At 35.5% G+C, this 24,645-nt stretch overlaps 1 protein-coding gene across 2 annotated transcripts in view; it reads right to left on the bottom strand.

Annotated features, from left to right (window-relative positions):
• The window catches only part of neurl4 (neuralized E3 ubiquitin protein ligase 4), a 58,634-nt gene that overhangs the window by 29,950 nt on the left and 4,039 nt on the right, over positions 1 to 24,645 (bottom strand). For both annotated transcript variants that reach the window (XM_021480311.3, XM_021480310.3), the window contains exons 2-7: positions 8,261 to 8,771; positions 6,527 to 6,592; positions 5,995 to 6,425; positions 3,431 to 3,542; positions 2,702 to 2,790; positions 2,532 to 2,604 (exon numbers count right to left, since the gene is read on the bottom strand). In XM_021480311.3, the coding sequence (XP_021335986.2) occupies positions 2,532 to 2,604; positions 2,702 to 2,790; positions 3,431 to 3,542; positions 5,995 to 6,425; positions 6,527 to 6,592; positions 8,261 to 8,771 (1,282 nt within the window). The remainder of the gene's footprint in view (positions 1 to 2,531; positions 2,605 to 2,701; positions 2,791 to 3,430; positions 3,543 to 5,994; positions 6,426 to 6,526; positions 6,593 to 8,260; positions 8,772 to 24,645) is intronic.

A 24,645-nucleotide genomic window follows, 5' to 3' on the forward strand; every position in this document is an offset into this window, starting at 1 on the left:
AAACAGAACAATAATTATCAACACATGTCCAAAAAGAAGGTGGAAGAAACAGAATGTCTTATGCTGATTTAATCCTACCCCTATCCTATCAAACCAACTTCACAATTATGTTGTCTCAATCAATCTTAAAAAATTAAAAAAATGTACAACCTATGTTTGTGTATTTATGGCCACAAATCAACAAGAAAATAAAGAAACAACCATAAAAACCTATATCCAATCTTGATTTAGATCGCATCCTTCTGATTGCACTAACAAATTCAATTTAATATGTCTGCTACTGGCTTTTCCTAAGGCTCATTTCTGGGCCATCTTTTATTATTTATTTACAGCTCTTTGGTCATATATTTAGAAAATATGATGTACATGTTGACAAAACCCAGCTTGACCTGTTTTCAATGTTCCCTCTAGGCCAGGGGTTTTCAAACTGTGGGTCGCGCAACGTCACATAGCTGCAGCTATATTCACATTGCGGTGAATCAAAACCAGTACGATTGACGGCAATAACTCAAAAACATCTTACCCTAAAAATAAAGGGCCCTATCATACACCCGGCGCAATGTGGCGCGGCGCAATAGTCTTTTACTACTTTAAGCTTGGCGCAAGGGTCATTTTGAGGTGTTGCGCCACACTGTTTAAATAGCAAATGCATTTGCACTCAAATGTGCGCCCATATGCGTTCTGGTCTAAAAAAGCAATCGTGTTTTGGCGCGTTGACAAAGTCGGTCTATTGTCTGGCGCAAAGTGTGCCTGGCTTACACACTACACACAAGATGTAGAGCAATATGCAAATATCTTTACATATGAAAAAGATATAATATCTTAAAGATATATAATAAGGATATATATAGGATATAAATATAAACCACTGCCTTTATACTTTCTTCATCTCGGGAGGCTTTTTCAGTTCATTCAATTTGCTTTTATATATTGTTATTATTATTAGCAGTATTATTTATTATATCCATATTTATATTTGTTTTATTAAAAACAAGCTTAGATTTGTCCACCTGTCAGGTTTTAGACCATATGGGGCATAGCAGGTGTATTTGGAAATAACTCAGTATTTTGACCACACTTTATTATTATTAATCATTTATTCATTTGCTGGAAATTAGAACTGAATTTAGAAATAGTTTTGAAACAAATCTTTGCGCTTAACAAACGAAATTAATTATTTATAGGCTAACTGATGTCTGTGCGGTAAGGTTTCCCTATCCACGAGAGCAAAAGCGAAAGTGAACTTACTTTACGTCATGTTAATAGCAATGCGCTTATGGCACGATGCAGCTAGCTCTTAAAGGTAATGGGAGATGAGACTCGAATTGGTTTATTCTCAAAACACACCTATAACTCATTAAAAAAATAAACTCAACCCCTTTAGACCATGCGCCATGGCGCAAAGCAGATTGTTCCGTCATTAAGTTAGCAAAAATGCGTTCTGACACGCCCAGAAAGCATTTGCGCCCTGCGTTTTGCGCTCTGCGCATGGACCGTCAAAATAGAGCCCAAAGTGTGTTTCCTACAAAAAGACAAAGCTAGTTAATTTTCACAGCTGTCTTTTTCTTTTTTTTTCCGCTCGACATTACAAGCACTGCTCCGTTTGAGCCCTCGCAATCTGCGTTTAGCCAGCAGAACTCGCGTTGAGCGGAGCTCTTAGTAAGGGACCGTCGGAAAAGTGCTTTTTGCGTTTTTGGTGTTTTTTAAATTTTTTTATTTTTTTTGCTCCGTCCTGCGTGTTTTATTTTAAACAATACTAATTTTCAATACAATTAAAAGTGAAATAGATTTTATAGCTTTATTTAATTTCTGGATAGGTCATTGATTTTATTAGGCTAAACCTTTTATTTTATTGTCAATAGTTTCTAATGTTTGCTATGTATTCTATCATTTGAAGCTATATGTTGTCCCATATTTTTTACATCCCAACGTTGACAGATTGCTAATCAATAAATAGCTATAGTGCTATCTGTTAGTTTTAACGTCACCTAATGTTATGGAAGGGCATAGATGTTATGGAAAATAGTAATAGTAATGTAACTACCCCATCATTCCTTCCTAAAGCAAATGTGTAAATACTAGATCTATTCAGCAATAATGTTAATTGCATTGGCATATTTATCTAACGTTGTCCCAGCTTGTAGTAGTCGATCAAAAAGCTATTTAGTTTTTTATGACTATACACTAGCAGTGGAATTTACTGCGATGTGATGGGGCTTGATCAAAGGTTGATCATATTCTCTTCTAAAAAAAGAAGAGTATCTTTTTCAACAAAAAATTATCAGAGTTACAGCCAGCATCCCTAAAAAAAACACTTCGAGCCTCATTTTGTGCATATCAAATCGCAAAATCCAAAAAGCCACACACCATATATTTTTGACTGCTTTAAATGGATACATTTTTTTTTTACCCATAAATCCATATTGAAATATTATGGTGGGTCTTGAGATTGAATTACTTGCCTAGGTGGGTCCTGGAATAAAAAAGTTTGGGAATCCCCGCTCTAGGCTATATGTCTAAACCAGTCTCACCTTGATCAATGCCATTAATGTAGAAGTGCAGTGCTCCACTGGCTTTCCTCATCAGCCCAATGTGATCTCCTTCCTATAAATGACATCAGCAAAAATAAGTAATTGTGGTCTTGTTGTGTATAAATAAATCATGCCATCTTGAGTACTATGGATCAGATCAGTCAAATTACCTGTAGTTCATCCAGGCTGAATTCGCAGTATTCCCGACGAGTCCCTTTCCCATTGGTTAAAATCCCACAGCCACTCATCATTATTGTGCCTTAGAGACAAAAAAAAAAAGCAATGAATACCACAATTTAGTTATTTATAGAGAGTGATTGGACATATATGCCTGATAGGTACACTACCAATCAAAAGTTTGGGGTCATTTTTTTCATGTTTTGTTTTTAGGAAAATTATTCTGTCCATCAAGGTAGAATTGATTTAAATGTAAAAAATTTAAAAAAAAAAAAGTTAAATACGTATTTATTAAATATTTATTTATTTCTTATTGTATGTATTATCAAATTAAATTATTACTCCAGTCATTATTGCTTTTATTACCACAATAGTAATAATAATAATAATAATAATAATAATAATAATTACTATTAGAGTGATTTCTGAAGGATCATGTGACTCTGAAGACTAGAGTAACGAAGCTGAAATTTCTTCTTTAAAATAAAATATTAAATTAAATTATAAACTACTTTTGAACAGTTATTTTATAGTGCAATAACATTTCACAATTTACACTGTATTTTTGATTAAATAAACGCGGCCTTGGTAAGCAGGAGAGGCTTATTTTAAAACATTTAAAAATCCTACTGACCCCAAACTTTTGACCGGTAGTGTACATTGTGAAAGTTCTGTAAACAATTGTGATTTGATTATATATGACTAAATTACAATGTGTGTACCTGAGCGCAAATTGGTCATTGTTGCGGGGTAATCAAGATTATTTGGGTTGTGGGTTGTCACTCCAATCTCAATGGAACCAGACCATTTATCCACCAGTTTGTCAATGCGAATCTGAAAAAAAAAAACGTAATAAATACATCAGAACTAAATTTACTTATACATTTCACATACATATAAAACATACAAAATAAATTTGAAGGCATTTGTCCTTAACTTAAAGGAGATGTTTGTCATAAATACTTAAACACTTAAATGAGAAAATACTGCAGATCAAATATACTATACAAGTATAATTTCAATTAATGGTGATTACCAAATAATCCTAATAAAACATTGCAAAATTAAACATTTACTTTGTTTAAAAAATTAGTTCAACAACTTCAACTAAAAATTAAGATGTTTAATTCTTTTGGCTGATAACTAAATAAAAAAGTAATTATTTACAAAATTATTACCTATAAAGGTGCAGTTTCTCATTGCTTCTTATTGTGGACTTATTGTTTTGCCTAAACCCTCAACATCATCAGGAGCCTCAGGTATTAATTGTGTTTTGACTGTATATATATTTTAATCACTTTCAAAATGCTGGTAGCTATTGATTTGCATTTTACGAGTCACAAAAGACCACCAATTCAGTTTTAAACCATCTTTAAATGTTCTTCTGAAGGTACAAGTCAACTAAATCTTGCACATACAGCCTGAGGGTGAATAATTTAACTTTTCTTTTACTATTTTTTTTTTTGTCTGACCTATCCATTTAAGGCCAAATCCTTCACATTACATTAAAGGGCACCTATTTTACCCCGTTTTCAAAATTTAAGAAAAGTCTTTTGTGTCTCCAGAATCTGTCTGTAAAGTTTCAACTCAAAACAACAATCACATTATTTATTAAAGCTTTCAGAATATTGAAATTTTCTGCTCTGAACACAGCGTAGCTGTTTTTGTTGCCCATGCCTTTAATAGTAGTTATCCCCGCCCACCATTCCCACGTGCCTGTCAGAGTGTGTCTAAGGCCGTACTCACACTAGGTACAGTTGCCTCGAACCGGGCCAAAGCACGCTTGTCCCCCCTCCCGTCTCCCCCGACGGCCCGCACTCACACCACAAATGGGCCTCGGCACGCTTACGTCATAGCTGCTGCGCTGTTCAGTGAGAAGCCCTCTCACTCAGCAGCACAGTGGAGATTTATCTAGTCAGTCGGTTTGATATGCAGTGACATGCAGTCAAATAGTAGTCAACAGATCCGCTACTTTTGGCGCTCATAAACAATCATAATGCTCTCTTGCTGCAGGAATGAGGAGGTCTGCTGAAGGCACGCAACTGTCGTGCTGTGAGGAGTTCTCGTCTTCAATAAACTACGGCAGTTTGTGTTCACTGAACAGTAAGAATGATTAATAAATCCATATGAAACAGCCTCTTAAAAGTCACGTCTCGCTTTCAGTTTCGGGCTTTGGCGCGTTTTGCACTCACACACAAGCGTACCGTGCCAAAGCCCAAGTGAACCGCGCTCAGGCACACCTCTTCCAACCGGGCCAGGGCCGGCCCAGTGAACCGTGCTTGAGCCCGATTCAGCGCACTCACACTTCTCAAACGATCCGGGAAACGGGCCTGGGCATGGTACGGATGGCATAGTGTGAGTAGGCCCTAAATCTCCGCCTCCGCTGCTCCAGATAAACAGCACAGTGACAGACCAGAAGGAAGCAGATCTCACGTAACGTTTGTGTAAAATACTACAGTAAGAACTCACAATGATTATTTGATGTATTTGTTGTGGAGTTTACTCAAACCTCTTTGTGAAGATTAGTCACAAACAATGTCATTACAAAGTTCACGCACATACACACAGACACACACACAACGGACACACAGCATGCACGCAATTAACTAAACACTGATTTTGCTTGCAAATGTGACAGGATACAGGATAATATCCAATGCTGTATGGATATCCCTTAGGTTAATGTACAAAATAAACCTGATTTAACATCCACAAACCCGGATTAAAGCATCTTCTTTTATAATTGTACGAACACGCGGCAGTGGTGATAAAGTAAAGATGGTAAAATCGCTGTAATTCAATACAATACTTTTTTTTTTTTTTGTTTTAAACTTGTAAAATCATTCTTGATCACATTTGATTATGATTGATGATCAGAGAGAGCTGAACAGATCTTTTAATCACGGTTTCTTTGCGCAAGTCCTGTCCTGTTGATATGATTATACACGTTAATATGAAGACATGTTAATACACTGCTGTAAATCAATACGTTGGATGAGGAACAGCACTCTTACAGTACATCACGTTGCAATCAGCCTCAAAATATTAAGGAATTGGATCCTATTTTAACGTCAAAGAAAAAAGAGACTTGTGTTTCTATCACCCCAATATGACTGTGGACACACTATACATACACACAGTTCTGTCCAAACAGCTTACAAAAGATGATTTTCATCATAGGTGCACTTTAAGAATTATTTGACACATTTAATTATATAAAGTTGTCTGCACTAACAATTCTAGTAAACATTACAACTTACACCTGTCTGAATGTAACAAGTCATACCTCAAACATTTCGTTGTGCCTGAGTGGTCGATTGGTCATGACGACTCCATTATTGAACTCATCCAGCGGTCTCCTTCTTTCTGCTGTCTTATTATTGTTGCTCAGTTTGATCAGCGTCCCACATTTCTCATGAAACAGCAGTGCATCATTGGTCGTCATTCCACCAGTGCCCACCCCTAGTCCTGCTGCCCCACCAGCGTTGCCCGCCGGGCTGCTATTGCTGCTACTGCCTCCACCACCACCTCCGCCGCCAATGCCACTGTCACTTCCTGTTCCTCTGCCTCCACCGTTACTTCCTGTGCCGCCCCTTGAGGAGTCAGAACCGCCACCTCCACCCCCAACATTCAAATCCTCTGCCCCGTCATCCTCCGAGCGATACAGAGACACAATGGCATTGTTGAACACATCAAACAACTGATGCTCAGTCAAAACTATGAAAGAGAAAAAGATAGAGCACAAAATACAGTGAAACACAATGACATTGAAGATTATTGATGATTTATAAATAAGAATCCATTTTAATGTGACATACCACTATCAGGCTCAAAGTTATTTGGAAATTTGTCCGGCCGACTGTGCGTCCTTGACACTTCAGGCACTAATGAGAAAAGGGGGAAAAATATTAAAATTGAGACAGTCAAATATTGAAAGTGTACATGATAAATAAAAGTCTTTTAAAAGTAATAAGCGGTTCAGCCAAATTATTTATATACAAGACATTATTACACAGAGCTATTTAAGTTTTCTCATAAAGAATTGTTAAATAAATATTAAATATACAGCTATGGAAAAAACATTTAGACACCACTTGACATTTTTCAGTTTCTCTTGCTATTAGACATACAGTGCTCAGCATAATTGAGTACACCCCATTTAGAAAAAGAATATTTTTCTTCATTTCTCAGTGAATATAGGCAATGTATTTTGGTGCATTTGAACAAAACATTTATTAAACAGATACATTTATTAAAATTATATTTAAGTCACCAAACACTTAAATTCAAGCAAAATATTGCAAAAAAATTACAACCTACAATTTTTTATTATTTTTTTTTTGCTTCTCTTGATTTTTCCTCGTTTTTAAATTTGTATTTAATATTTTTCTATAACATATGAATTTGGGTGTACTGCTTTTGGGGTCATTATCGTATGTTATTTTGTTAGATAAGCTCCAGATTTGGCTTCAATACTGACTAATCTAATGTATATGCACAAATATAATGTTGTATAGCTTCCAATTAAACATATGAATTTAAAAGATAGATTTGTAAGGGGTGTACTTATGTACAGTTGAAGTCAGAATTATTAGCCCCCCCTGTGTATTTTTTCCCTAGTTTCTGTTTAACGGAGAGAAGTTTGTTCCAACACATTTCTAAACATAATAGTTTTAATAACTCATTTCTTATAACTGATTTATTTTATCTTTGCCATGATGTCAGTAAATAATATTATACTACATGTTTTTCAAGACACTTCTATACAGCTTAAAGTGACATTTAAAGGCTTAACTAGGTTAATTAGGTAAACAAGGCATACATCTCCAAAACCTGACAGGAGATCAAATCTAAACTTGTTTTTATTAAAACTAATATAAATATGAATATAATAAATAATACTTTTAATAATAAAAACATTATACAATTGCAAACTGGCATATAGAAAAAGGCATGGAGGGATGAAGAAGGCATGGAGGTAGTGTTTTTATATCCATGTATTCAATAATAATTTTTGTAAAATTTTAATTCTTTTATTCTATTCTAATTTTTCATATGTAAAGATATTTGTGTATTGCTTTCCATCCTGTGTGCATTAAGCAACGTGTAAGCATTTGAACCTACACACGCGTTTAATAAACACTCTCTGCACTCGACTTTAGACCAGCTTTTAGTTGGTTAGTGGCGTGATCTGTTTCAGTTCTTAAAAATAGCAACGTGTCAACAATGCGCCTTAACACACCTCCTTTATAGACCAACACAACCATGAGTCCACAAAGTGGCACAAATGGATTAGCCATTTAAACAATGTGCTGCAAAACATGAAATTTAGGGTTGCGCTAGTCTGAAAATCGCGCCAAACACGTCTTGTGCCTCATTGAGCCGAGTGTAAGATAGGGCCCTTTGTTTTACTCAAACAAAAAACTTTAAATTATAAATCCAAAAAAAAACTGAGACTTTCTCAATGGTCTCTTCCTTTTTTTAATAGCTTTACATACCAGATGTAATGTTACATCATCTCTATCATTCTGTACAGTGTGGTCTAGTTTTACCTTCCTCCGCTGATCCGTTCATCCGCTCTGTAGTAGCAGCAGCTGCAGTCAGTACAGCAGCTCTATCATCATGACTACGACAGGCATCTGCCATAATGGACACTGCCTGCGTCGACACAATCTCATCCTCCACCTCTTCATCCTCGTCACCCTCCATTTCAGATGGCGGTTCACAGGACACCACAGTCACTTGTGTGCACTTCCCATAGAGGTCCACCACAGCCCACAGTCGAGATGGAAGTCCACTAGCAGCAGCGCCGCAGTCCTGCCCATTCACCCACAGGTGTAGCTCTCCTTTCCCATTCCGCTGGATGCCCACACGGTCTCCTTCCCCAAGCTGGTCAAGATCCCGACCGTACTCCTCCAGGACCGAACGGCCATCCTTCAGCACCGAGCAGCCAGACACAATCCACGAGCCACCTTTCAGCCCTGTGGCGCTGCTGGGAAATTCCAGACCGGCTGGGTCCAGCGCCGTCACACCGATTTCTATAGAGCCGCTCCAAGAGTTCACCTAAGGACAAAAATGTCAGTCAGTATTTGTTTTTATTTACAAAACATATAGGCTGAAATGAAGGACATATATTTCATATAATAAAACTACCCCCCCACCCCCCTGTAGTCCAGGGGCCTCATGTATCAACGCTGCGTACGCACAAAAACTTTGCGTACGCCAGGTTTCACGCTCAGAATCGCTCACGTTTGGATTTACTAACAATGAACTGAATGTGGGAATGTGCGCAGCTTCACGGCAGCTTTCTGGCTGGCGTACGCACATTTTTTGTGCGTGTCTGTTTTATTTCCATTGGCGACTCCTAGAGGCAGTTGTGTTAAATTCCTCTCTACAAAGTGTCTGAGCCTTGCAATGGCAGCTGTATGAGACGGGTTCAGCAGGTATATAAGGTTTCCATACCATACAGTTGACCAGCTAAACATTAAAGCACAATTTGCAGTGGTCGCCTGTTTTCCCAATGTAATCTGAGCTATCTACTGCACGCACATTGCTATAAAGACACTATCTGAAGATGAATTTGCATGCGTGAATCAGAAACATTTCCATTCAATAAATGTGCAAATAAAATATGATGTACAAACTTATTAATGATTCCTACTTGTCTTTCTCATGATAAATAGTGGGCAAAATCTGATATGTAGCGGGGGGGAAAAAAGAAGAAAGAGTTCATCAGACGCTGGAATCGAACCGAGTTCATGCTCGAACGTGTCAAAACATGTTGACATGCGTCTTACGAGCTGCGCCACTGAGACTGTTAAGGGCAATGCAACATTTTACACATATAAACCACACTATTTCTTTTTTAATGCACTCAGTACGATGTTCAGACCCAACTGTGTTAACCGCATCAGCTAAACTCTCCCACTCGATTTTTTTCTTTTGTTGTTAATTCCGGAGAACAAACTTGCAAATAACACCGCTTTTCTCCGGTCTACCCCTGGAAGCAGCACCTCCAATTCACATTCTGTTCAAAGTTTCTCTTCTTGCTTGATTTTGCCATTGCTTTTTCGTTGGGTTTTGCCAAAGTAGAGTCATTAGCATATTCATATGGGGGAGGAGGCAGGGAGGGGTTTTGTGCTCGTGCATGTTGCGCTCAGTTTCACGTTCATTCGAATGTCCAAAAGAATATGCGTGAGATTCGGCGTACGCAGTGTTTCATACATCTGAATTTTTTTCGTACGCAATGTTTTAGTATGATTTCCACGCAAGTCTTCGTACATGAGGCCCCAGATCTTTAATGTACACATTTGTACCAAGTTCACTCGAGCTGTGGACAATTCCAACATTATAATGTTCCAAAGTTGTGTCAACCACTTGTACATGTCCAAGTTATGTGGAGGAAGCCAATCTTGTGCTAATACATTTTTTTTAGCATAAGTTAAGCCAGTCAGCCAAACAGCTTTTTGTAGCTTGGTAAGATTAAACTAAAATTCTAAAAAAATGTAATCATCACACAGTGTAGTTGTGACAAGATCTCATATGAAAAGATCTTACGAGATTAAATCACAACGAGATTTCTAGTAAGGTGTGATGTTATGATGGAGCGTGAGGGTGATATAAGCATTGAAGATTGGAGGCAGGATTAGATTTAAACTAAAAATCAAGTGCTTTGCGCACACCTGGCAACCCAGGCTGGCTTCAGAGTTGCACGTGTCACTCGGTTGGGCATGCGGCTGTGACATAATCGTTTTCAGTTCAGCGGCTGCCACGTCCAACAGTGGCTACAACTGCAGCCACACACATTATGGTTTGTAACAATGCGATGGAATAGCACTTCAGATATGCTTAAAGTCATAATCTTCATAAAAAAAAACAAATGGAATTAAGACATGGAGTATTTCTAGTTTCTTTCACATTATTCAATTGCAGTACAGACATGGAAAGACCGCAATCAATATATTAGCATCGTGAAGGACTTTTAGTCGCATTTTGCGACAGGATAAGCCATACACGGCTGTTTGACACCATTTTCTGCACCTTCCGAGTCTGGTCAGTTGGCGTGCAGTATCATTACAAATTACATAACATCCAGTCAGTAGCATTTATAGCTAAATATTTAGCAATGTTTGCATGTCCTTTACGGCATAGAATTAATTAAAATAGAAAAAAAAACATGAATTATTAGAACTTTTTTTAAAAAGCAGCTCATTCTTTTGCAGTTTGTAATTTATTTATTTATTTATTTATTTATTTTTTGGAGTTGAATAAAAATATATTTTCCATTCATATGTTAGCAATTATTTTGGTAATATTTTACATTATATATAAAAAGACAATTTTCCATTGACAGGCTATTAGAAAAATAATTAGTAGTGTTTCCATGTGCTTTACTAGATATAATTAATTAAATTTTTAGTTGAATAAAACACATTTTTCTATTTATAGATTTTAGAATTAAAGATTTCTCAAAAATTTTGTAAAAATCTTGTCTCGTTCTTGTGAACCCAATCCCGTGTTTCGTCTCGTCTCATGGATAAGCGCCTCGTCACACTCCTATCATTCAGTAATAATGTCATTTAGTTTATGTTTTGCTTTGTTTTTTAATAATCTGGAATGCTCTGTGATTTATATTCTAAATGACGTGACAAAGATAATTCAAAGCATCATGAACTGAAAAAGAGGACAATTTGACAACACTTTAAATATGGTCACAATTCATGCTATTAACTACTGGCTCCTAATCATACCTAATCCCAACTTCTTCCTTATTAACTACTATTAAACAGCAAATAAGCAGTTTATCAAGCTAGAAATTTTAGTTAATGGTTTATTAATACAGTGAATTGTGACCTAAAGTGTAACTGTTTTTTTTTTTTTTGCATTATTCATCCACTGTATTTAATCACTTCATTTTTGTAACGACAGTTCAGACACAAAAAAAAAAAAAAAAGAATCACACAAATACCTGTATTAATCAGCCTATAGTTAAAGGCTTCCAAACATAAAGAGTTCCTATCAGCCGAAGCAAAAGTGTGAGGGAAGAAAGATTTTAAAAATAATAATAAATTAACAAATAAATAATAGCAAGAATATATTGATGGTAAAACATATGGTCATTACATACGTTGTCATACAATACAGTACAATACATTTTTAATTATATGTCATGTTTCCTATGCACAAAAGAAGTAAATTAGAATGTTAGTAAAAGAAAATAATTTTAAATATTACTGTATTAAATAAATGCAGACAACACAAGCAAAAATACTTTCAATACTTTTTGATGGTAGCGAGCATAACAAACAATTTTCATTAAAATTCTTTTTAAAAATGATCTAAGAAGAATGATGTTAACATCGACTTATGTCTGGGACAAAACATTCAAAGCAAAAATGTGAAACTCTTATTTCTGTTCATGAAATTACACTTTTGTCTCGTTACAAAAGCTGCTATAAAATATAAAAACTATAATACTTACCTAATACCTACAGTATAATACTTTTAACGGTGAGACTACAGTTCTAGACAGACAAACTATGTTATGTGTCCACCAGTGTATTTTAAGTGTGTGGAGTTTGCTCCAATGTAAACAGTACTTTGTGGATGGTTACTTCCCTTTCTGGAATCCTCTCACACATATCGCATGAAAGTTAGCAGGTTTATGAGAATTATATGGTTATATGTTCAACACAGGAAAGCCTTTTAATCACCAAGTTACTATACTCTGAAAACAATATTTTAATATTTTACTCATGGGAATAGCTTTGTCCCTAGACTGGGTCATAAGTGACTGTTGTTTGCTTTAAAAGGTTAGTTCACCCCCCAGAAAAACTCCTTTATTATTTTCTCGCCCTCATGTCGTTTCAGTCCCCTGAGACCTGTTTTCATCTTTAGAACACAAATTAATATATTTTAGAATAATTCTGAGAGCTGTCTGACTGTCCATAGACACCAACGGTGTTGAGACATTCACAGCCCCAAAAAAAGGAATCAACAATATTGTCAACTTTTCATCTGACTTAAGAGGTTCAACTGTAATAAAAAGCTCCAAGAACTTATTATTATTTTTTTTTTATCAACAACAACAACAACAACAACAACAACAAAACTGTTAAAACACATTTGTTCACCCAAGTCCTCCCTTCAGCATTGCCAAGTCAGGTCAGCGTATGTGTACTACAGGTAATACAACACATTCACACTACAAGCGACTCGCATCGGCAAAGCGACAAGCGATCGCTAATTTCAATGTAGAGTGAGCGACTTTCGGCGACCTCCATCTAGGCGAGCATCTCTTGAGCGACAGCCAATAGAGTAGAGCTCCGGTGATCCTCTTTCAGCTCGCTCAGAGGCCAGTTGTATTTGTGCTGTATATACCTACAGACCCCTGCGTTTGAAGCAGGTCCAGAGTGACAGGCAGCTACAAAGTTGCTGCTAGTCTGAATGAGGCATTAGTGTTGCGCTGCTGACTCTAATGGTAATACATTGTACAGCCTAAAGTAAACTTGCACAATAACCTAATATGGAAGAATATACTGTAAAAATTATTTGACATGTTATGACAACACATGTTTTTATAGTACTTAAACTTATTTTAATAAGTTAATCAGATTTTTGACTTAAAATTGTTTTACTTAATATTTTTAGTGGGTTTGACTAATTTAAAGGCCACTTTTGATAAAAATTAATTTTTGATAGCTGTTTGGAAAGAACTGTGTGTAGATATAGTGTGTCCACTGTCATATAGGAGTAATATAAACACAAGAAATCTTAAATTTTTTTTTAAATGTCCTGGGGTCCGTTTTTTGTACCTCGCTTAAATGATCTAAGATGATTTTGCCGATCCTGGATCTTTTAATCTCGATAACTGATCTCTCGCTAATTTGGTTCTTCAAACAAGTTTGCGAATCAGATTAAAATGTCTGGATAAACTGGATAAATGTATTATTGCTTTAAAAAAAAAAAGTCACATCTTGTACATTTCTATTATACACAATTTGTACTAAAGCGATCCAAAAAGTTCATATCAATAAGTTTTCTCTTTGCACCACCAGGTGGCAGTCTTTGTACTTTCATTTCGAGGGTGCAGATTGCATACGTTTTATTAATATGTATAACTTTATTTATTTTATTAATGACTATAACTTTATATATATATAGTTTAATAATATGTACCATTTTTCCAAGTGTAAATAACTACTACTGTAAGAAAATATCAGAATTCGGAACATATTTTCTGTATTATCTTTGATTGAACTGAGCCGATCTAATCCTGTTTATATGAATTGAACCTGCTCCCGATCAGGTTTAACCTAGCAGAACTGTTGCTATGACAACGACTCTCGGATCAGCTTTGAAGAACGAAACGATCCTGGATCGTGTCGAATCGTCAATATCCAAATCCAGCTAACTGGGTAATCCACGTGCGAAGAACGGATCCCTGACGTTAAAATAGGACCCAAATCCCGGTGATTTTGAGGCCCAATGCAATGTGACATAGCAGTACGGTTTTCCCCGCCCACCGAATTGACTGACAAGTGCCATTTTCCTATAATAACATGTATACACATGTCCTCAGAACATTGTTTTGCAAAGAAATTGGGATTAAAACATCTGTTTCAACTCTCTCTGTGATTTTATAAGTTTAAAACAATTTTTAAACAAAGCATGTTAGTAATAAAGACAGTAAAATCCTTATGTAATTCTTAACCGTTATAATCGCCACGGCCACATGATCTCAGTAAACGCTAATGTATGTTTGTACTGCGAATGCCATTTGTGTGTACACATCATTTCAGAAAGGCTTGAATAAACTCCACCACAAATACATGAAATAAACTTACTTGGTATTTTTGACTAGTGACCTTTTTTCAGCTTCATCTGAGTCGGTCTCTGTCACTGACTGCTGTTTATCTCACGTAACGCATGATGAGAAGCAGATGGGAGCGGTGGGCTGGGAGAAGCAGCTCATTTGTATTTAAAGCCACAGGCTACAAAAACAGCTTCACTATACTTAGCAAAATGGGCCGATTCTGGAGGCTATTATAAATAATCTGATGGGTATTTTGAGCTGAAACTTTACAGACACAGTCTGGAGACACCAAAGGCTTATCTTACATAATGTAAAAGTGGTAAAATAGGTGCTCTTTAAGTTAAGTGACTAGAAGATTTTCAGTTGATTTAACTAAACAATTTAAGGCGGTAAGATTTTTTACAGCATAGACATCGAGCAAACAGATTTTGGGTACACAAAAATGAAGCACTGATGTCACATAATGATTTTATGGTTCCTTTTCTGGACTCCGAACATCCCTGGACGATTGTTGTTTATAGAGGATGAAAGAGCTCTTGGATTTCATCTAAATATCTTAATTTGTGTTCCAAAAATGACCAAAAGTCTCAAGGGATTGCAATGACATGAGAATGAGTAATCAATAACAACATTTTTATTTCTAGGTGATCTAACCCTTTAATTAGTCTACAATGGAGATCAAAATTACAGTACAATAAATATATTTATCATGTAACAAGATTTTTTTTTTAAGTAAACATCTTGCACGTTATGCCACAGGCACCGACTCCAGAGATTTCATTAAAAAGACCTCCATCTCTATTTAGTAAACTATTGTCTCTAAATTCTGCATCCTCACCACATTCCTCAAATGTTTCTCTATGTGGATGGTATGTATGTAGTCTGTCAGAGAAGCAGGCCATGTGTATCTGGGTTAAGGCTGGCTGAGAAGAGGGACAGGCGGCACTGATAAAGTCATTTCTCTAATCTGGTTACATAAGTGACCAGTAATCTGCTTCATTGTCTTGTTCCCCCTCTGTCTAGAAGTGAGGAAACAGAACTAGTGAAAATGAAGAGGAAACGGACATATTATCAAGGAACAACATAAATGATGCTGTGAGCTTCTTTTCCCAGGCCTCATTTCCACATAATTGCTAAAGTCAATTCTTTTAAACATTAGACAGCATTTTGATTCAATCTGACTAAAACACATCCTCTTCTGAATCCATTTTCTAAATAGGATTTTGTGTAAGAGCTGACTGAATGATGGATGATGTCACACTATAGCAGTACTGGGATTTGACTAATTATAAGATTACTGGACTCATTTACTAGTAATTATATGGATCATTTCATATTTGAAAGCATAAAAGAAATTGACAAAATATTACAACGCTGCACTGCAAAAAAGTACAGTCCAAATATTTAACTAGGTTTCTGCAGGTTTCACCAAGTCCACTTTTAAGATTTTAAGACATTTTAGCAGTAAATAAATGGAGATCTTATAAACAAATGTTACTGTAAGGAAAGTAATTAAATGCTGCTTTTAAGACTAATGTTTTATTGAGATGGATTGTTGGGGATTGTATGGATGTTAATGGCCAGATTGAGAAGCTATGACAAAGTAAAGTTAAGACCTGTTAAAAAATATTTAATACCTACAACTAGTGCTGGGCGATAATTCGATATCGATAATTATCACGATATCTAATTTTCTGATAAAACGATAACGACAGTTCGATAATTGCTCAATAATATTTACGCACTATGTGTAATGCTGCGCAAATATTTTGCAGCCTGCCCTTCCGGATGCCGCACGAAGTATACAAGTTTACATACCGACAGTATTAGTTGCACTTAAAGGAGTAAAAAAAAAATAAGACAAAAAAGGTCAGTCACAAACACTGTTGACAAGAAATGTCATTAGACTTCAGTAGTATTGCAAACTGCGCAGATGACTAGTACCATCAAAAGCAGGCAACATCACAAACCAGTTTCATCGTATAAAACAAGGCCACGCTTATGAAGATACAAAGAAATTACAAACGCAAACAAGTGTTGGTAAACCAGCGCAACTACCCAGCAGAGTTTCAAGTCATCATTTCGAAAGGCATGCCTTACGAGATTTTATTTTGTATAATGTGTGACTTAATTTTATGTCCATTTTGTTGGGTAGTTATCTACAGCATAAATAAGAGGAACGTATAACATGTGAGGTGAAGCGCTTTAAAACAAGCCCGCTAAATGCTTTAGCGCCAAAACAATCCATTAAACTATTCTCACGGTTTCATTTTAATTAATGCAGTTAATTAAAAGTGCAGTTTGAGCAGCATGAGCTGGACAGTCTTTACAGGCTATTCGCGGCACTTATAGTATTGTTAGATTATCTCAGAAAAATAAACACGGTCTGAAGGATGATAGAGCTCAGAAGCTTGTTGTGTGAATGGAGAGGCTCCCCACATATCTCGCCGTGATGCATGATTTGTAAAATGAGAGTCTGCTGCATAGGCCCAAATTAGTGCAAGTATGTCAGACAAAATTGGTTAAAACACCTGAGGATATAAAGGAAATTTGCGCATAACAGGGTTTTACGTCCTGCAATGTCAGAAGGGTGACTGCATAAAGTAAACGGCCGCGTACCACAGCACAAAGCATAACTAAACTTTTACATGTCCATGCTTAATCAGTCATCGATAAGGTCTATCGATTAAAGCGTTATCGACAATCAATAGATCAAGTAATCGTTAGCATCCCTAAATAAAATATATTAAAAAATATTTCACCCTAAATTCACCGCACTCACCATTAAAAGAACAGTTCATCCAAATCTGAAAATTCTGTGACCATTAACTCACCTTTTACTTGTTCCAAACTTGTTTTTTTTTCTGATATTGAACAATAATATCCAATAACTTGTAATGTCAAAACTTGAACAGTAAATGCTGAATTAAGATTGTTCTTTTGTTTATTATTTTATTTATATTGTCAGACAGCTAAAACATTTCACGAAATATGTTAAATCAGCTGCACAAAGGGATTGGTATGCTGAAAATCCTATAAAATTGATAGATTTAAAGATTTTACATTTATTGTAATAATTATCGATATCGACCGATATAAAAAAAATTATCGTGATCATTTTTTTGCCATATCACACAGCTCTACCAACAACACAATATTTTAGTAGATTCACTAGACTTTTTAAGGTCTAAAATTTAGCTTTTGAGATTCAAGACATTTTAAGACCCCACGGATACCCTTTCTAAATATTCTTATATCAAAAAGCATTATTTTCTACAAGTAATACATAATGTTTGTTTTTAGAAATAATACTTGAAAATCAAGTAAGTTTTTCCTTTAATCTGCCAAGGGGTAAGCAAAATAATCTTGTTTTCAATTTAAATATTAATTTTGAATTTTGGACAAGAGCATTTTTTTGTTGTTGCAGTTTTTCCCCAGCAGAGATTTGCATTGTATTTACCAGCAAGAATCAAGGTTTTAGCTTCAAATCAGTTTTTGAATGTTTTACTAAGGAAAAACATCTTTTCACTTATTTTCACTTCCGGGCAAGTACATTTAAAAGCAAATCGATTTTTTTTGGTACACAAGTCAGTGTTTCTCAACCACGTTCCAGGAGGACCACCAGCTCTGCACATTTTCCTTGTCTCCGTAACAAAACATCCCTTGATTCAGATCATCAGCTCAGTAGCAGAGACTATTGCCACAGCCATTACAGGTCTTTTAGGGTGCACTCACACTTTGTTATTCGAACTGTACCCGGGTGTCTATCCCGGTTCGTTTGACAAGTGTGAGTGCTCCGAATCGGGCCCAAGTTCGGTTTAGTAGGCCGGCCCTGGCCCGGGCATACTCACACTTGCTTTGAACAGTGCAGAATTGGGATTGTCTCCCCTTCCCTCTCCCCGGACGGCCTGCACTCACATTGCATTTTGCCTTTTGAGCCTAAGCACGCTGACATCATTGATGATGCGACTGTTCAGTTTGAGAGAAAGATAATCGCTCTCACTCAGCACAGTGGAGATTGCTTTAGTTACGTTTTAGTCTTTTGAGATGAAGAGGGGGGTTGTTGCATCTTTAATAAACTATGCCAGTTTGCGTTCATTGAAAAGTAAAAATAATTAATAAATCCATATGAAACAGTCACTTAAAAGTGACATGCCATCTTCAGGTTCGGGCTCAGATGTGCTTTGGACTCACACTACAAGTGTATCGTACAAGTGTAGCTCTGGCGCCCCTCTTCCAACAGGGAAAGGGCTGGCCAACTGAACCGCGCCTGAGCCCGATTCAAAGCACTCACACTTGTCAAACGAACCAGGAAATGGGCCTGGGCACAGTTCGGATAACATAGTGTGAGTGCACCCTAAAAGACCTGCAATGACTATGGCAGACAAAGGAGACATCTAAAACATGCATTGTGGTGGTGGTCCTCCAGGAATGTGGTAGAGAAACACTGCTCTAAATAAATCACGTCTGAAATAATTTTCATAAAACACACATCCTAATCACTTTATTTAATGTTTTTCCACAAAATCTTTTCTTAACAGGCTTTGATCGCCCTCAGCAAACATTCAACATTCTCTAGCATTGCCTGGCAGCAAACACTAGTATCCTTGAGCAATGTCTGTGCCATCCTCAAAACACAATAAACACCTCTTTACACAGACCCATTACAAACCTCTCATTAGCCAGCTGTGCATCTGCGTTGTTACACACAAAAAGCCATGAAGCGCAAACTATAAAAACTAAATCTTCTTAAGGTTTTCATCAAGGGCTGCACAATATATCCTTTTACTATTGTTATTGCAATTTGTGTTCATTCGCAATAGTCACATCGCAGCATCTACAATGTGCAGTTGGGATTATTACTGTTGATCAGCAATGAAGAATGTACAGTGTTTACATTTACATTACATTTGATTATTCAATAATAGGAGTAGGACAAAACATATAGCACTGTTGCAATTCTAATAAATATATGTGCTGCTATTAAAAGAAAATACACCTTATAACTTTTTGATTGGTCCCCCTTAATTTAAAAATATTATGTTATATTGTAAATGTTTTTCTTGTGATACATCGCCGATACTGTAATCTATCATTCTCGGGGGCAAAATAACATAATAATATTGTATCGTAGTACTGTACCTGAATATCTGAATACTTATTTCACTTTATTTTTGCTCTATCTTATTTATTTATTCTTGCAATTTCATTGATTCACTCGTCTACAAGATTATTCCAATCAAAGTTAAAGATTTCCAAATACAGCTATTCAAGTCATATGCCGAAATTGTATTCATATAGCAATATAAATCGCAGCAAAATAAAATACCGCAATGTCAGATTTTCCAATATCGTGCAGCTCAGTGCAAGCTCTCCCGGATAAACGGATATTGCGAGGGCTTAAACGGAGCAGTGGTCTTAATGTCAAACAAAAAAAAAAAAAGAGAAAAAGACAGCTGTAAAACATAACCAGCTTTGTCTTTTTGTAGGAAACACACTTGAGATCTTTTTAGGGTAAGAGGTTTTTGTGTTATTGCCGCTATAACTGAATGTGTCAGGAATATCGAAAACAAAACCAATTTAACCGCGCTCATTTCTGGCGCACCCCTGGATGTACAGCGCCTTTAGCATTTGCCTATACTCCCTATGCCACGGGCCGGCCCTGAGTTGGCTCCTGAGTGTTGTAAATACCCGCGCTCACCTCCCTTGCAACAGAGCGCATAGTAGATAAATGACATCAGTACATAATAACCGATTATGATTATTACTGAACCGATACCGAATTGCCCGCGTCTGCATCGCGATGCACCGAAGAAACAATTAATTTTGACACCCCTACTGTACATCCAGATTAAATTCATACAATACCATAAAGATTTCAACTTTATTTATTTGAGGTGAAAATTTCACTTTTTAATGGCTTCAAATATAATTTCCTATTCAATCAGTACCTATGCAGTGTGAGTCTGTAATTTCTTATCTAATTTTTGCATTTGTGCCTTTTAGGCATGGGATGATAACCCTTTTTAAGGTATACTGCGGTTTGCAAAAGTCAAAGTTTTAAAACCATTAAAACTTTCTGCAATACCGTTACTAAGGTATGTGTGCGCTTTTTTTACTTACGTTTTTTTTTTTTTTAGGGAAACAGTATCTCCAGCGGAAAAGATGCCGTTTTGAATTAAAAAAAAAAAAATAGAAAATGGGTTTTTGAAACAAATGAAGACAGCAGAAGTCAATAATTCATTTAGCCTGACATTGTTCCAAAATCTTTTAAATGTTTCTCAAAATAAAATATATTGTGTTCAAAAGGGAAAAAAGTTTTTGCTTTTTACAAAGACATTTGAAAAGAATATATTTAAAGCAGTAATCACAGTACTGTTTTACCATGAAACTGTGAAATTCTTTTCCAAGGTTATCATACCGTGAGAATCTTATACTGGCCCATGCCTAGTGGCTTTAGAGGTTCCTACTTTTTAAAAATTTACAGTAAAAATTTAACCTAAATAAATTAAGTTAAAAAGTGGTGCTTGAGATTAGACACATCTCAAAGCCACATCTTCAAAACAGCCTGCAATTTGTTCATCATGATATGGAATATCATTTACTGACAAAATTAGTAAAAACAGAGGTTTAATATGTAACGACATCTTTCTCTTCTCTGCTAATGAAATCCATTCCTAGGCCAGTACCATGAAGCTAGATTAGCTGCTAGGTTGCACCAATTTTGAATTTTAAAGGGTATAAAGGTAGCTTGACTCATCTCAGCTGCTCCATAATACCATGAAGGGCTGGTTCAATAAACAATATCATATCGAATTACAATAAAATTTATTTTGATAATGATGATAATCACAGAGCAGCAATACGCGACAACAAGATGACGAAAGCAGTGAAGAAAGTAAACTAACCTTAAGTTATTATCCAAAGATGATTAAATTATTGACAAAAAAAAACGCAGCACGAATTCTGTTATATGGAAGTGGTTTGGCTATCTAAAGTATGACAAGGAGCAGATTATTCGGATCTGTAATGTATGTCAATGGCTTGTAAAAACCAAGTCTGGCAACACAACCAACTGATTCAATCACTCAAAAAAAACATGAAACTTTTACAATTTCTGTGCACTTGCTAGAAGTTGTACTGTATATTTTTGTTGTTTATGTTTTGCACAATTAATTTACCTCGTTATGCCAGATTAGTCTTTTTAAATGTATTTTACTATTTGTTTTTATTTAAGGCCAAATCTAATTTTTGTTGCATCAGTCATTGTTGGGATAATCACTTTTACAGCTGGAAGCATTAACAACTTATATCGAAATATTTTGTTATTGTTCAAAATGGAATTTTTTTTTCTTTTTTTTTTTGCCATATTGCCCAGCCTAATACCATAACAACAAGAGGGATTAAAGTCGAGCTGGCTTCATGCTACCTAAAACTAATGACTGCACATTATATGGTTTTAATGTCAAAGTCGCAATGTATGAATCCATAATATTCATATAGCTACACGTGCAATGAGGGGTCAGGACTATAGTTGAACTTGACATTTGTAGCTAGGCCTGTCACAATAATCAATATATCGACTTATCGCACAACACATAGCCATGACATCAATAATTTTTAAAAAATTTTTAATTTTTAAATTTTTTAATTTTTAAAACAACCTCTCTATCTCTATTGGAGGTGTCGGTGTCAGTGTGGTTAAAAAACACTATAGTATTTACTATAAATTACTATAGTAAATTTTCATGTGGGTGCCTGACAACTGAAAACAGATTTGGTAGCAGATATCACAGCCTCTGTTACTTTTTACCTTGCACTATTGTGTTACCATTTATTATTTTTTATTGAGAATATCTGTTTTTACATTCCGATTCCAATGTCTCATTATTGAATTGATAAAATGACTATAATTAAAGGAAATATTCTTAGGTACATTCTTTGGAATAGTGTACTTGATGTTATTATATTGCCTACATAATGAGTGGCAAAAAATTGTCTTAAAATGACAATAATGTCATTTATCACAATATATTATGGTGCAATATCATATGACAAGAATTAATATTGTGACAGACCTATTTGAAGCTTTAACAAAGATTGATTGCACTTAATTATTTATACAATGAATACTCTGTATCTTTGCATACATTTTGTATATTTTATGTAGATTCACTCCCCTACGAAATCAACCCAATAAATCCAAAAAAAAAAACATCCCAATAGAGTTATGAGGTTTTTTTTTTGCAATGCATTGTTACTGTTGAGCATGTAAACACGATGGAAAATCGGCAGTGTTTGAGAACGCACTCAACAGCACTTAAGGGAAAGGGACATTTTTAAAATTTCTGTACTGATTAGTTCTGAAATTTAGTATCATGACAACACTACCACAATGTTAGTTTTTTTTCCATATCATGCAAGCAGCATACCTAAAACCCAAGATTGGTGCAAAGTAAACCGAAACTTACTTAAATATCAGATGAAGTGACAGCTAGTTGCTAGCTGCCTTCACAGCTCGTTTCACATTCTTGTCATTAAATAATCATTAAGTTACTCTTAGTTCTATTATATTTACCATTACAATCACAGCTTCTAGAAGACAATTACGTACCAAAAAAGGGGAAACAATGGATGTGGCAGTGTAAGACACCCTGCTGTAAAACCATATGGTACGTCAGCAGACAGCAAGGTCACGCTTAATGAAAAATCCATAGACAGACAAACACTACAGAAACCAAAATGAACTAAATGCTGCTTAGTCATAGAGAAATACAATAATGTAGATGGACAAAAGTAGGATAACCTATGTAATAAAGGTTTAATTTGTATATAGGAATCAGCCTACTGTCTACAAAGCTTTAAATGTGTAATATGAGACTAACTTTTTATTACCATACGATCTGAGACCACTGTCAGAGGAACAAAAGCGCTGAGGCAATACCTTGCCAAAAGGTGTTAAGTTGTTTGTACTTTTTAGTAGGGCTGCACAAAAGATCGCGTTTGAACATTGATATTGCAATGTGTGCGTTCGCAAAAGTCACATCGCAAGATACGCAATGTTAAGTTGGGATTATAGATGACCAAAAACCACAATTCTAAACAATGAGATTTGTGGAGACACGGCAGAACTGAACCATATTAAAGTGAAAGTTTATCATCTGCAATGGTTTTTTTAAGGCCTGTGAAATTTAAGAGAGTTTAAAGCATTTTAATAGTGCAGAAAATAAAGATTAAATTTATTGAATTATTTAAATGACAAATAATATGCAGTGTTATTTTACATTTGATTATACAATTTCTGTAGCTAAATACTGTTTCTCTCCCACAAAAACCATTTATATTAATTTAACATTTGCTTATTTACTGTAGTCTGTTAATCTTATTAAATTATATACAATATTATATTTCACTCCCCTATCAATCAATTTAAAGTAACTTTGCAAATAGATTTGTTTAAGTCTTCTGGTGAAATTGTATTTATATTGCAATATATACTACAGAGAAAAAAATATTGCAATGTTAAATTTTTCCAATATCGTGCAGCCGGTTTTAGGTACTAATATGTACCCTGAAGGTTCTTGGATGAAGCATTTAAGTACAAAAATGTAATATTTGAAAAGGTATCATCTAGGGCTACACAATATATCATTTGAGCATCGAAATCACAATATGTCAGATTTTTCCAATATCGTGAAGCCCTGGTACCATCAGTGACAGCTTTATAACTTTATTTTTGAGGGTGTATTACAGTTCAGACTCCGAGATAATCTGCTGGCTGTAATGTTGATGTAAAGCTAACAACCACTATATTATGAAAGAATATGTGTATACTACAGACATTTGCTTTCATGTTTTGTTCTACAACATTAGTTAAAAACACTTCAAGCTAATTTAAAAACAAGTGTTTATTAAAAGCATAAGCAGCTAATATCACAAGAAAACTGGAAGATCATGTTCATAAACCGAATTCTTGCATAAATACCTATTATTAAGTCTCTAGGCTTTCTTCTAATAAAACTAAGAAATAAAAAGGTGATGTTTTATAAAAAACATGGAGGCGGTTCATTTCACTGTGGCAACCCCTAATAAAGTGGAATAAGTAGAAGGAATGTGAGTGAG

The sequence above is a fragment of the Danio rerio genome, chromosome 12, assembly GCF_049306965.1.
Source record: "Danio rerio strain Tuebingen ecotype United States chromosome 12, GRCz12tu, whole genome shotgun sequence".
In the NCBI taxonomy this organism is placed as follows: Eukaryota; Metazoa; Chordata; class Actinopteri; order Cypriniformes; family Danionidae; genus Danio; species Danio rerio.